Source organism: Haliotis asinina, chromosome 7, assembly GCF_037392515.1.
Source record: "Haliotis asinina isolate JCU_RB_2024 chromosome 7, JCU_Hal_asi_v2, whole genome shotgun sequence".
NCBI classification, from domain to species: domain Eukaryota; kingdom Metazoa; phylum Mollusca; class Gastropoda; order Lepetellida; family Haliotidae; genus Haliotis; species Haliotis asinina.
In genome coordinates this window covers 14,566,065-14,580,177 of record NC_090286.1, presented here as the reverse complement: position 1 = coordinate 14,580,177, position 14,113 = coordinate 14,566,065, and the positions used below count along the sequence as shown (strand labels likewise).

Here is a 14,113-nt window from a genome sequence, read left to right as displayed (position 1 = left end):
CAGGTCCACACAGTCCTCTCAAATGTGCCACATTTAACTTGGATCTTATGAAAAATATTTTTATAACATTATTTGTGATACACTAAATTACCAAAGGTTTGGCAGGTTGCAACAGTCGCATCACTGGAATTCATCTCATTCATTTCACCTGAATAACTGGATGAACAGTCGATGGGGAACTACTCTCTATTACATCTGCTTTTCGCACTCAGATAGTTTTCCTGGGTTGGGAGCTACACCTCCAGCCTCCTGGCTTCGTGTGAAAGAGACCGTTAGGTCCGGGGTAGAATAAGGCCTTCAGCAAACCTCAGTCCGAAAATTAAATGACCGTTCATAATTTATAGTAAGCGGGGGCCATGATTATTATTTATTTTTTTTTATTGAGAAGCATGTACAATGTGAATGACCCCCGTAAAATGTATGTACAAAGTAACTGACCCCCGTGCACGTCATGTAGACATCAATGACCTTCCCACCACCTTCCCATATTAATTAAGCATAATTATTATATATTTCTGTGTACAAAATTATCATTATATCCTACCCAGCCCTACAGTCATAAGGTCTGAACGGTCCCAAATTACCATTGAAACTCGCGTGAAAACGGATGAAAATGAACTGTTCACCCCTCTACCTTATAAAGCTGTATCCACCCCTAGCTGGACACGATCAGATTGTTTTTCAGTTTGGCCCATGCAGTTTATGATGTTTTAGCTCCACGAACTGTTCCACCGTGCCAAGTTGTCCTGGTGTAAACGAACATGACCACAAACTACCTGTTGTGAAACGAGTCAACACAAGTAACTTAGTAGACAGCAAAACATAATCATAACACATAATATAGCATTTATGAGCATTTAGCATTTAATGCAGTCTAAGTAAACTTATCCTCAGTACTTTTCCACTGATGTGGGGGAGTATGAAATACACCGACACTAAGTTTACTTAGACAGGCATTTACTGTGTAACTAGTCACTAAAACTGTCAATCAATGATGGAAACACAAGAAACACAGCCACTTCTCGTTTGGTGCAGTCATAAATTAACGATAGCCTTAAAAGGACCACACTGGTATTTCACACCTGCTCAAAACCACCTCCTGGAACCACTGCCCTGCAGAGTGCAGTCATGGGGTGACTGTCCGCCTGCGTTTGCAGTGATCGCGTCCTTGTTTCGGTGGCGAACGTATGATCGGTGCTAAAGATGTAGTCACCATTTGTGAAACACGAAAAAATATTTAAATATTAGCATTTCGCGAATGCACAGGGTGTGGTGGTTATAAATAGAAAGTTTCAAGCTGGTAGGTTAGAAGCAATCGGCGATTTTCGACAGAACATATCTTTTCACGTAGACAAATACTAAGTTTATTTCTTAATGGTTTGATTTTATGGCATTTAAATAAGTCGATATTGTTAATGATACACTTTTCCACACATATATGACGTCTTTGCCTTATTGAATGCATAATATTCATTTTATCTACCTAAATGTGATCGTGAAGTGATCGGGGTCCAATGACTGTACACCCACTGTGCATGCTTGCAGTGATCGTATTTTTTCTTGCAGTGATCGGTATCGTACAGTCTTTTCAAACATGCGCATGGACCATGTAGAAGTGAAGATGACTGAAATATACTGTTTGGATCTAAGCTATATTGGCCTAGAAACAGAAATTAAAGTCCCAGCTATTGTGCGAGAAAGGATTGAGACGGCACATCACACGAAAACAATGTACAGCCTAACACAAGCCTAGAAACGTTTATTAGAAATAACAGAACTAAGAGTGTCATCATAATGTTTATTATCACACTTATCGCCTAGATGTCGCTTAGTGATTGGCTGAGCGCTTTTCTGTTATTTTCAATGTACCCCGCTTAAAAGTGCGTTACATTTTCTATGTACCCCGCCGCTGGGAATGCCGAACTCATTTGGTACTTCGTTGCAGTAATTCCTTATTTCGAGTTACAATGAATCACGTACGATATACAGAAATTTGCGAATGCGATGGAAGGGAGATAACTCTATATTTGGTCTCTTAGCAAATTCTAGCAATGGCTACAAAAAGTTTTGTACCCTTGCTTCAAACAATTCAAAATTGACATAGGGAACATAAACAAACTTCGAGGATACATCAACCCATGTTCGCCTCCTGGCCAGTGAACAAATTGTGTGTACGCTAAAAGTGGCTACATGGGTTTGTTATCCTGGGATAAGTGTAGAGGAGTTACAATCAATGCCTTGTCTGTCTGTCTGTCTGTCCTCTTTCGACCACCTTGGACGTACAAATTGAATCTGCTTTCATCTGTGAAGAGCACACGACGCAACTGACCATGATGTCTACTCCATCTCAAACGCGCTTGCCTGTGACGTGGTGTTAGTGGTGGACGAAATGGAAGTCCGACTGCCTTTAAACGTCGACAACCGGTGCCCCTGGATATCCTTACATTGTTAACATTGAAGTGTTCTGTTGGAAGATCTGCTGCGTTAAGGAATCGGTGTCATACTGCAGCGTTAATCACGTGCCTATCATCTACGACTGCTGACTACTTTGATTCTTGAAATCTCTGTCACGGTCTACCAACAGCACCCTGACTCACATAAAAGGGGATAGCAACCTACTGCTGCATTTGACCAGACCTATGGTCTGACACTTTCACAGTTCCTGAACCACATTATTTTACCTACATCTTAGCCTCATTGCAATGCTAAAGTCCTAATTGAAGCAACTCTAGATTTCCTAATTTCTGGGATATCGCTAAGGGCGGCGTAAAACTAAATTCACAATACCGGTATTGATTATACTAATTACGTGTAATTCTATTAATATATTTGGAACTACCAATATCCCTGAATGAGTCTTATGAAATTTATTCAGAGAATATTTTATTTGTACAAAATGTACGAATTGTTCTCTTTCCACGTCTCACGTGATACACGGATTAATTATATCTGCTCCACAGTGTGGAAACCTTCTCTGTCTATACATGTTTGTCTGTGTGCTGACCACTGATCAGTTGGTCAACAACAAATCTCTGCGAGTAGTTGTGAGTATGTTAATGGAAAGTCGGAGCACGACGCATATTTCCGCCAAATGACATCACTGGTCAATTTTCACACTTTAGCGATACATCCATGTGTCTCTGGTTCGCGGTTTGCATAGGGGACTAGTTGTGGCTTAAGGCACTATGGGTAGAGATTTTGTCTTTTTAGTACCCTCAAATTGCCTTGATATACATTGTCATACGTGTACGCTTGGTAAATATGAATTATTGCCTTTGTTTTCATTAAGTGTTATGGTCATTGTCTCTTTTTTCAAATCTCCATGTTCCTGCACACAGTGATTGCAGAAAAGTCATTCATAGAAGGGCAATATCCACACCGAACCCCGCCATTCATATTGCTCGGTCTGAAACTGACTGAAAATATGCTTTGCTACGTCGGAAACCCTACTTATTTCATATTTTCGATAATTTTTAAGAAAAAGTGTACAAAAAGTTCCGATCACTGCATATTCCAAATTTCCGATCACTGAATTATGTGTTCACTGTACTCCCGCGATCACTTCACTGAATATCAGGTTTACATTTTGTACAATAACTTCTTCAGTTTTGATCTGAATGACTTCCTCTTTTCACAGAGGGTACTGCTGGTGATACCTATTAACTCCGTTTGTCATTCATAGGAAAAATGGAAATGTATTTGAAATAAAATCAGTATTTTGTCTACGTGAAAAGATATGTTCTGCCGATAATCGACGATTGCTTTCTTCATGTTTAACCTAGCAACTTGAAACTTTCTATATATCATCATCAGAACCCATGCATTCATGAAATGTTAATATTTAAACAATATGTTTCGTGTTTCTCAAATGGTGACTAGGTTTTCAACACCGATCATACATTCGCCACCAAAGCAAGCACGCAAACGCAGGCGGACAGTCACCCCATCACTGCGCCTCTGCAGGACAGTGGTTCCAGGAGGTGAACACTTTCAAGCAGGCAGGAACGTCTGTCTCGCAGTCCCTGGAACACATTGCTAGTACTTACCCTAAAGCCGTATATGAAGAAAGTCTAGATTTCCCAAGGTTCTGAATATCTGGTCTCCCAGGGGCTCCTTTTCAAATTAAATGGGCTTGTTTGTTACTATCAAAATTATGCATATTCAAAGACTAAGCACTAGTGTAATGACACCCCTTCTTCCGCAGCTGAAAGTGGCTGTTCGGGACACCGCCTAGATTCTGGATTGCCTGACAAAAGCCCCACAGACAAAAGCCCTTTTGGGTAGAAGCCCCAGACAAAACAAAAAACCACTCAAATTCAGATTTAACCAGATTTATTTACATTTCAGTGTAAAAAATCAACACAGTCCAGCGCGTGTCCTATCTTTTCCCAACCTTACATTCTAAAGGGACTCTGGAACAGTATTGCACTATGTAGATCCATACACAGGTTTGGCAGCGTCTTTTCTTGTCTAATCGACGGCTTATTTACACTCTTCTCATGGGCTTTTGTCTGTCCACCTGATCCTGCGGGCTCGTTCCTTAAATGAGTGAAGAAATGCATATAATCTTCTCTTCTTCCACAGTGAAGAGCTCAAACAGAGAAGACAACATTTATGCAGTTACATCAGGATTTTGACTTTAAAGCTTATTTGAGTCAATGTCACGTTTTCTTGATCAGCCAAACGCAATGTCACAGTCACAATGCGGTGGAGTGGGGGTGCGCAACAACTCACACACACCCCACCTCCTCCTCCGTGGAACACTGAATTGTCCGGTCCAGACTCCCATATGTACAGATTGTTTTCATACCTCTCGTACATTTAAACAACTCACGTAATCCAGGAGTGAACCCAGATTGTCAGTTATGCTGTGCTCCCAGTGGAGAACCCGGGCACTCTCCTCATCTGCGCCAAGAGATCAGGAGGTACCAAATGAAGGGCGCAGAGAACAATGTCGAGTCTGACTTGTCAAAGATCAGGTTTGTTTGGTGGAATTTTTCTAAGGCTGTATATGGGCCTTAAAGTTCCATTAAAGTTTAAAACTGCCCTTTTCCAGGACGCCTTGGACATGTTCAGGGTCGTACCATGGATGGACCTCGAGGTCAAAGCCACAGGCATGGCGAAAACGGAAGTGAAAGCAGCGAGCCATGCCATCATGTCTTTTAAGATATGCTGCTTGTGTCATGGAAGGGCATCCACCGACAAGGTGTTGGACAGCGAATTCATTGCAAAGACACCCTCAGTTTCACATCTGAGACAAACCGACTTCATCCAGGCGAAGGAGTCTGTTGGATTGCTGTTCTGTTCCACACACTGCACGTGCACATGGTGCAATGGCTTCTCAGGGAGTTTCTCCACAAAGGACTGACTCTGGGCAGACTTGGTGAAGGACTTCACCTGGTTTACACCCATCACTGTACCGTCCAGCAGTACATCGCCATCAACAAAATCAACTTCAAATTTCAGATTGTGTCCAACAACCTTGGCACGCTTATAATAGCTATGGAATTCCTTGCTTTCACCAGAGGATCATCCGACAAATAAATATGTGCAAAAGTACACAATAAAATTCTGTCATGAAGAGCTTCCACATTAATCAAATCCCGACATCCTGAATGGATTGGCATATATAAACGATTAAGATAGGAACGAGGGTGGTGTGCTCTGTTATCAGACATGATCCTTCTGGTCAGGTGGTCAAGACCCTGGATGTCTTGTTTTGTCCAATCAACTGCTCCAAAGGAATATGAGAGGACTGGCACAGCAAAAGTATTGGTGGCTTTGACCTTGTTTCGAGCATTTAGCTCTGAACTCCAGATTTTCTTTAAACGAGATTTATACTCGGCCCGAAGTTTATCTTGAATCTGGGCATTCTGTAGCTTGTCTCGAACTTGCATTCCAAGATAGGTGTAGGCCAGATCTTCCACAAGATGCTCAATAACTCCTCCCCATTGTAACCTGACCGATCCACCATTAGTTACCTTGCCACGTTTCATATGAAGAGTATTACATTTGTCGAGTCCAAATGTCATGCCAATATCATTAGAAAAGGACTCGACAAAGAGAATTATTAACAGGTTAGCCTGAGTCTCCGCTTTTTGTAGCCGATTACAATTAGAAGTATGGACATGTGATGTTATTGTTTTATCACCACTACAACTGTATTTGTATTGTACAGTAAACATGTGTGTGAACATTGCCTGATTTTATGTTCCTTGTATTTCTTTCTTGTCATTCTTGCTTATTGACAATCGCTATCTATACCTCCAGAGGAGAGATTCTGGCCACAGGAAACTCTCGTTCTTCAGTAGGCCCAAGTATGTGAGATAAGGCTGAATGTCATCATTGATCACGGCTTATTCGGAGCGTTTTCGGTTCGTTCTATTGGACAAACGACGCTGTGAAGCCTCCCACTCATGCTCGACCTGGACCTGAACTTTGATCAATGACATGTTTGCATTCCACATACCAATGACGTACCATTATGTATCAGTTGCTACCTGATCAGGTCATTAACTACGAAATGAATTGATTTTGCAGTATTCAGTTTACTGAAAATATATATTTGCCCCGTAACAGATACATGTATTCTGGACAAAATATGTTAGGGATGTTGGTATTTTTATGACTGATATTTTGCCAGGTGTCAATGAATAAAGACATCATTATCAATAATTCCAAAATTTACTAATGTCCCTAACTATTTTTGCCCAGCATACGCCTATGAACAAAGCATGTGCTTTTATCAGTGTTAAACACAATGTGTTCCGATGTATTTTTCATGTGTTTGTTTAATCACTGTAGATTCCAATCAATTTTCGAAGGTGCGATGTATTTAAACACTGTGTCAGATCAACGCCAAGTTAAGCATTTCTTTGAGTTAATCATTTTATTGCCACTGGACTTTTGATACAAAATTATACAAATCGCAAAATGTAACAGAAATAATCTGCAATAAACAACCGTGATTCAACTGTCGCAAAAGTTGCACTTCAGTTGTATTTCTGGACAAGAAACACTATCTGACTATATCATTGGTCCGCACATCACAACCTGTCCAGCACCTCATATAATGGTGTTGTGAGCCGACTTAAGACCATTGTGCATTTAAGGGCACAACGGGCGTTTACACATCAGTCGTAAATCATTATCTATCACGGACGGGACGATGAGATGGCATATTTACAATAATGAATGAAATATCCCGTCAGTGATATAGTATGATTTCACCTTACTTTGGACTGCAGGGACAAAAGACAAGTGATTGGGGCCCATCCCTATTTCAAGCGTTGAATTAGACTCACTACTTCACTAACATCAGTCTCATGTCAGCAGTATGTGAAAATATACAGTTATACCAAGAGAGGGCAATGTTGACTGCTCGTGGTGGGGCGACAAATCTCGACCACTGTTGTCGGGAACGTTGAACTATGCACGAGAATGCAGGACGATTCCAGAATGTTCTACGATACAAGAGCATGTCAGTATTTGATGACATGCGCACATGACTATTTACTTTGTCGCGTACGCTGTCGTCCATTTGGTGATAATCAATTGGAAAAACCCACTAGGCAGTCATGTCCAACTCACTGGTTCATCCACTCACGCTCGCTCACTCACTCACTCAACTCACTTGTTCATCTACTCACACGTTCGCTCGTTCGCTCGTTCGCTCACTCGCCAGCTGACATATGATTAAAGTGATTTCAGTCCAGATATTTTCCTGATAGGTTATGTAACTATGACGTATTCATTATGATTATGATTGCAACGTACGAGAAGCAATGTACCTTTTGGGTTTCCAACAATAATTCCAAATAACACATTTTCATGCTGAATCAACACTATGTCAACAATATCTATGCACGTGAAACCTCAAACGCCCACAGCTCACAGATGGTCTTGAAACGTTGATATATCCCTTTTCTAAACTTTATCCTGTGTTTGTACCAGACAATGTCTGATAATGTTCACATTCGACTGACGCGCGGTGAAGCGGTTGAGTCTTAGGAGGGTCCATCTGCCGCTACTGAAGTGTTGTTGGTGTTATGAACGGTTGATATCTTGAGGAAGGTAACAGTAAACATTTTACCTCCTTTTGCTGTGGAACTGGCCAAAAGTGAAATTGCATCTTTTATATGTCAGCCTTCCGCGGTTCTGTGAATGTTTTGAAATGTCATTGATAGGTTTGAGGTTTATCTACATGTATTATCCAAGTCCATGAAGACTGCATAGCGGGTTATAAACAGACTGGCAGGTTTGAACATGCTGCATGTTTCTAAGGCAGGATGAGCACAGCGAGCAGGACAAGCACGATGCTGGTGATGAGTGAGCTTTTCAAAAATGACGCCGAACCTGAAAAAGACACGTTGAAACATTTATTAATTCAACGATGCAACAAAAACGTAGAACTGAAGTTTGAAAACCGCCACGATGTAGGAACTAGCGCCATGTAGTACATTATGACAAATAACCAGTAGGTATGATTCAAGTTTGGTTAGGCTTTGTGAAGCTTGTCACCACTTGGACATGGAATGTTACAGTCATAGTCAAAATCCTCGCCGTAAATGTAAATTTTAGAACCCACGTTGTCCAACACGTATCTTCTTCGAGGCAATATGTGAAAGCTGGTTAGAGGTAAGCCTCGTGACTGTACTGGTCCAGCCACCGGAAGTACACAACGTATGACTTCCGGCATCAACCACTTTCTGGATATTGTGCTGGCATAAGAATGATCAGGCCAAAGAGGGTCAAACACCTACGCACGCGCCTACGCATGACGCATACGCAACCACACGAAGATAAAGGGTAGTAGTTTCATATATGTAAGGATCAGCTTACTGCATCTGGGGTATTTGCTCCTGGCAGTATCGATGTCATTCTGCACCCACTTTTGCTGCTCTGGAGAACACGATCCCCTGATGTTCACCAGACAGTCAATCTTTTGTCGGATGTACCTGCCGATACAGAGGATTATGTAATTCTTTGATACAGGCAGTCGGGTGTTTTCCATATGTATTTACCCAGGGAGACTGACGCGACAATATGTCGTCTATGTTTAAATGCAACAATATTAACATCTAAGACACATTGATACTCATTCCAGCACACTGAGACATGTACTGATGACCCGACACATAAGTCCTACCAGCAGAACATTCCCTCGTCAATTCCTTTTCGTGAAACTTCCCTGGCGAACACATCATTACAATCCATAGCCTTGAGACACTGTGACACCCCGTGGACCGTGGTCAAGACGGACACTGAAATATATATGTACACACCATATGACTGTAGATAACTGGCCACTGCTGTAGTCGGTCAGGCTTTCAACATGGGTCTGCATTTGTACTGATGTAGAATAATAACGATCGGTTTAGTAAAACAGTACTGAGGTTTCTGCATGATTACAAGCCAAACGCCCATATCCCGTGTGAGTCAATGAGATTTTACAACTATTTGACGAAGCCAGTTTAAAGGTCACATGCAACCAAAAAATCAAACATAATTAAAACACATTTATCACTTATTCGTGACATATAATATACATTGCTGCTTTAAAAAAACAACAACAAATAAACAAAATTATAAGCGTACAATCGAGATTCAAAAGTGCAATATTTTGTATTTGGGCTTACTTCCCCTGAAGCGAAGCCCTCGGGAGACCGAACCCAGTCATAGCGGGTGATATGCACTCAAGTGTAACGACGGCTTCCGATTGGCTGTTTCATTTGCTGATACGCTGAGGGTTCATTATGTGTACAGAAAGATGATCTGCTTGATGGGCATTTTAGAAGTATAGCCAGTCACAAGAAAGTAAGATTCTTTATGGGTAACAACTTCTTTTTGTGTACTTGATGCGTCGTTTCAGTATACTGTTGTCAAACAAAATCATATACACTAAAAGATGTCGTTATCCATGAAGAATGTACATAGAGGTGCTGGGTTTGTAAAATACATGTTCTCTGAATTTGCGCTCGATAGTAAACTACTGCGTGACTGGAATATGTCATTCGTCCAAGTACAAAGCAGGACTTAAAACTGACAAGAGTTTGCACCAGTTTCCGTCAGATCCAGTCATCCGAAAAAAGTGAATGTAGTTTGTTTTCAACCCACATAATGTGGCAGACACGGGACTCGGGTGCACGAGTCATAAATCAACTTATTTTCTTTACGTCGTGTAGTCTGATAGGTGTTAAGTTCAAATTGCACGTGGTCAATGATTGAAGCTGTGTATTGCATATTGTCTTTAGCAGACAGGCAGACAGACATGTAGGTGTGAATAAACCAGACACTGAGCTTTCTCTGTGACAGAAACTGCTTACTACAATCAACAAGTTGTTTTACGTAACGAGTAGATTATTTACGTGTTTGTGTACACAACTAACATTAGACTATTGCTCACGACCTCAGGCGCTGGGCATGCATACTGTTTCAAGCTCCGCGAACCTATTCACTCCGCATGCGTTATGGACGCAGCGCAGCACAGGTGTCGAAACCAGTTTTTCCCCCCAGCGCTGGGGGGAATTTAGTGAGACGTTTGAACTCCGATTTCGCGGGCTTTTTTTCATCGCGTTTTTTCAACTTTATAGGTTGAAATGGCATTTTTTATGATTTGTTTCGGTAAGTGCATACCTAAAGGTACCAGAATCTGCAAAGTTGTATTTTACGTTGCATGTGACCTTTAACTGGCGAAGTGGATGGGAACCCCTTTAGAGAGACCCAGGAGCGCCAGTATGGTACTCACAGAACAAAGATCACCAGAAAGATATACCTAATATTCGAGCGAATATGACATACAATGTTGACAACACAGCATACATGCACTACATCCGCTTGCCCCTGGGGAATGCGACTAACGGGATCGGGTGGTCAGACGTGCTGATTTGGTTGTCACATCACCGTTTCCCATTCACATGGGTCGATGCTCATTATATGGATCACTGGGTTGTCTAGTCCAGACTCGCACTATTTACAGACCGTCGCCATATTGCGGGAATGTTGCTAAGTGTGGCGTTAAACACCAACCAACCATGAAGGAACTATCAGTTATACACAGTTCGATACTACAGGAAGTAGTACACTGAGAGACGAGGTCTGCCTAACCTATGGTCCTGTTTGCTCTGGATCGTTAGGCTGGCTGCACGTCAGCCGGACCTCAATATTTTTGCGGCAGGTGTAGCCTCGGTGTAGGCGTGTAGCATAGTATGGAATGTTCCAGTATTGACCGGCAGTTTGGACCTCGGCCAGCAGATCGGCGGTAACTGTTCTCGTGGTTGAATGACACATATCTCACTGGCGTTATTTGAACAGCACTGGGTTCGTAGAAATTAACTATATTTGAACCGTCTGTGTCGCCAGTGACCGACATCGTTATATGTGTATCGACAGACCATGGCCCGGCCTCCGTGACGTGCATGCTGCAACCTCACACACACATGGGCGCGATCTAGACAAGTATGGTTGTTTTTGAAACAACGGCATTATCTGGAGTGTGTTAAATGACAGACGGCGTCTGTCATCTCGCATGCAAACAAGAAGGAATTGCAGAGGCATTCGGCAATATTTCAGCATTACGACATCGCGTGTTGACCAGACAATGCAGCATCAATGTGTGCATGCAGTTGGGACACGATGACAGTAACCCCAGTTGACCATGCAGCCTGACCACCCGATCCACAAACACGTCTCTAATACCAAGCACAGGTTGGTGTACACCTGGCTCCTTACCCAGGAAACGCACGATAGCTTTACATTGTCACACAAATGTTTCATCGCACCTGTGCTACATGGCAGGTGTTATAATCTCCTAAAACGTCTCTGACACACACAAAGGAGCTTATAGACATCCTCCAAATGTCGCATACCTTAACACTGTAGGGTATCATGCTTAGCCTATACAATATACACTGCATACCAAAACGTATAACTAATATCGTATAAGATACACTGTGTGCTATTTTCGCTTTATACAACATGTAAACCTGAGTATCACTAGTGCCTCCACTTAGGTGTTCATATGAATAGCGCCATTATTTATCAGCTCTCCACTTGACGCAGACGTTCTTATTTAACCATGGATGGTGACAGTTTCTTTTTCAAACCGTGGTTGTACGAACTACCCCGCCTTACGCTATCCGCCCCGTCGGGAGGTCTCTTAAATCATAAGACATATGGTAAATGTCATGGTCGGCAGAACTATAAGCTGCAGCAATTGAAGCACTTCACATACACAACTTTGCGCTGACCTGCGGTAATAGGTGTGGCTAAAGTTATCGATCTTATGGAGAGGTTTGTCACTCGCTACCAGCGTTATAGCGAGGGGCTTATCAGCCTCGGACGTTGCTAGGAGACTTAAGACGTAAAAAAAATACATTTTCCATTACATGAACAGGTGTAGTGTATCTAGGCTTAATATATTGTATCTAAATTAAAGACTTTCATCTTAAATTCTGTTAAATTTTAGGAAATATTTCTGCAACCTCATACAGCATCGATCGGGACATCATCGATGTCGTAGATAACTATAGCATAACATATCTATATGTCACGCTGTCGCGGTCGTGATTGTGCCATGATTCGCAGCTGATAGGTACAGTCGGTATGAAACAGGATTCGATAATTGTCAGGTTCCAGTGTTTCAGAAACAGAGCGGGGGAACAGAGGAGGAGTGGCGATCGACGCGGTGACGGGACGTGTGTTGATCCCGCCAACTATTTTAAAACACAGACATGTTTTCGTCATATTCAAATCTTCACTGTATCGAGGACATTTGACGGCGCCGACTCCTCCTTGTAGCTGCTATGTGATGTATCATGTGACTATGAAATGTACATTCGCTGACAGATGACTCGCTCAGTACTGACGATAAAATATTGCTAAAAATAACAGCTTATGTTCCGCGACATAAACGACAGGGACAGCTATATGTACTGTCCAAAGTTATACAAGGAAGTAAACAGCATTCTCTTGTTCGAAAACTGTACCAACCAAAGGTCGCAGCCTTCACTTAACTTGCCTGTTGCGAAAGGTTACTCAAAATTTCAAAAATGTTTCAACCAGTAAATATGCATAACGTATTTGAGAGAACCACAAGTGACGCTTTCAGCTGATCCATGATATGGTTGTCATGACCTTGCTCAGTGATGATTAACAACACGGACCAACACGTAGGAAGGATATAGGTTAGCTGTTTTGGGGTTTTGTTGGGTGTTTTTTCTATCACCAGGTTACATCTGATAACAACTGTCTGAAGTTTGTCTCAGGTCATCAGACATTATGAAATATTTTATATCTGAATAAACCCCGTTTTTAAAAGGTTAACAATAACAGCAAATGGCGTTACACTTGGCTACACAACACAAGTACGGACAGGTAAACAAAGAGTGCGTCAGGACTGTTTATAGTAGTATTTATACTAATACGAACCGAGGAAAGGTTGTGATCATCGACAGATCCAGGATAGCTTACCTAAACACAATAGTGCCAACACGTATTTCATTTTGAGGTATGAAGACACGGAATCCTCCGACGTCCCACGAGTGTTTAACGACCTCCTTGTCCGAGTGCTATCTGTCGTCTGCGCCAGGTACGCAGCGTGTCCCACTTACTCATTGCCGTATATACTCTGTAGAGTTACCCGCGAACAGGTGGACGTCTGGGCCTGTTGGATTAGGACGACTATAGCGCCTTCAGGTTCTCGTCCATGAACATATCGAAACATAGCCTGAGGCTTCGATGTATGATTACGCTCCGTAAAGTCGCACCACTGTCCGTGTGATTGACTCGCCGATGCATATTGATTGTGGATAGCAATATAACGTACGTGATATTCTCGATGCCGCTGCCTTCGCTGCCTCGCCCAAATACAAAAACTAAACTTAGGCTAAGACTCCATAATGTCAATACGTACTAGTGTACTGACTCCATATTAATCAAACACTGGCTGTTTCATGCGTATGTCGATTTCATATCAACTGCAATATAAATAAATGTAGCTTTCGAAAAGTAGGCCTACATATGCAGATATGGGTATGCTCTGGGGTTTTGCGCTCGTATGGAAGGAAACGTTTTATTCAAGGAGTGCGTATGGTTTTACGCCGCTTTCAGCAAT

General features: G+C 42.0%; 2 protein-coding genes across 2 annotated transcripts in view; both read right to left on the bottom strand.

Moving 5' to 3' along the window:
• Nucleotides 1-2,642, bottom strand: part of LOC137291418 (peroxidasin homolog) — a 203,084-nt gene extending 200,442 nt beyond the window's left edge. The window contains exon 1 of the mRNA XM_067822752.1: nucleotides 2,633-2,642. The gene's annotated coding sequence lies outside the window, so the exon portion shown is untranslated. The remainder of the gene's footprint in view (nucleotides 1-2,632) is intronic.
• Nucleotides 2,643-6,870: 4,228 nt separating this feature from the next.
• LOC137290345 (uncharacterized) lies at nucleotides 6,871-13,800 on the bottom strand. The gene is made up of 4 exons (XM_067821196.1): nucleotides 13,471-13,800; nucleotides 9,149-9,263; nucleotides 8,842-8,957; nucleotides 6,871-8,355 (listed from the first exon to the last, which is right to left on the bottom strand). Exons 1-4 carry the CDS (start codon nucleotides 13,499-13,501, stop codon nucleotides 8,279-8,281), a joined length of 339 nt encoding a protein of 112 aa, XP_067677297.1. The 5' UTR covers nucleotides 13,502-13,800; the 3' UTR covers nucleotides 6,871-8,278.
• Between the last annotated feature and the right edge of the window lie 313 nt (nucleotides 13,801-14,113).

Excerpts from the sequence above, each read along its gene's own strand:
- LOC137290345 (XM_067821196.1), bottom strand. The coding sequence starts at position 13,501 with ATGAAATACGTGTTGGCACTATTGTGTTTAG. Across the intron at positions 9,264-13,470 it reads GTTGGCACTATTGTGTTTAG|TGTCCGTCTTGACCACGGTC; the intron begins GTAAGCTATCCT and ends TATATATTTCAG. Across the intron at positions 8,958-9,148 it reads GACGAGGGAATGTTCTGCTG|GTACATCCGACAAAAGATTG; the intron begins GTAGGACTTATG and ends CTGTATCGGCAG.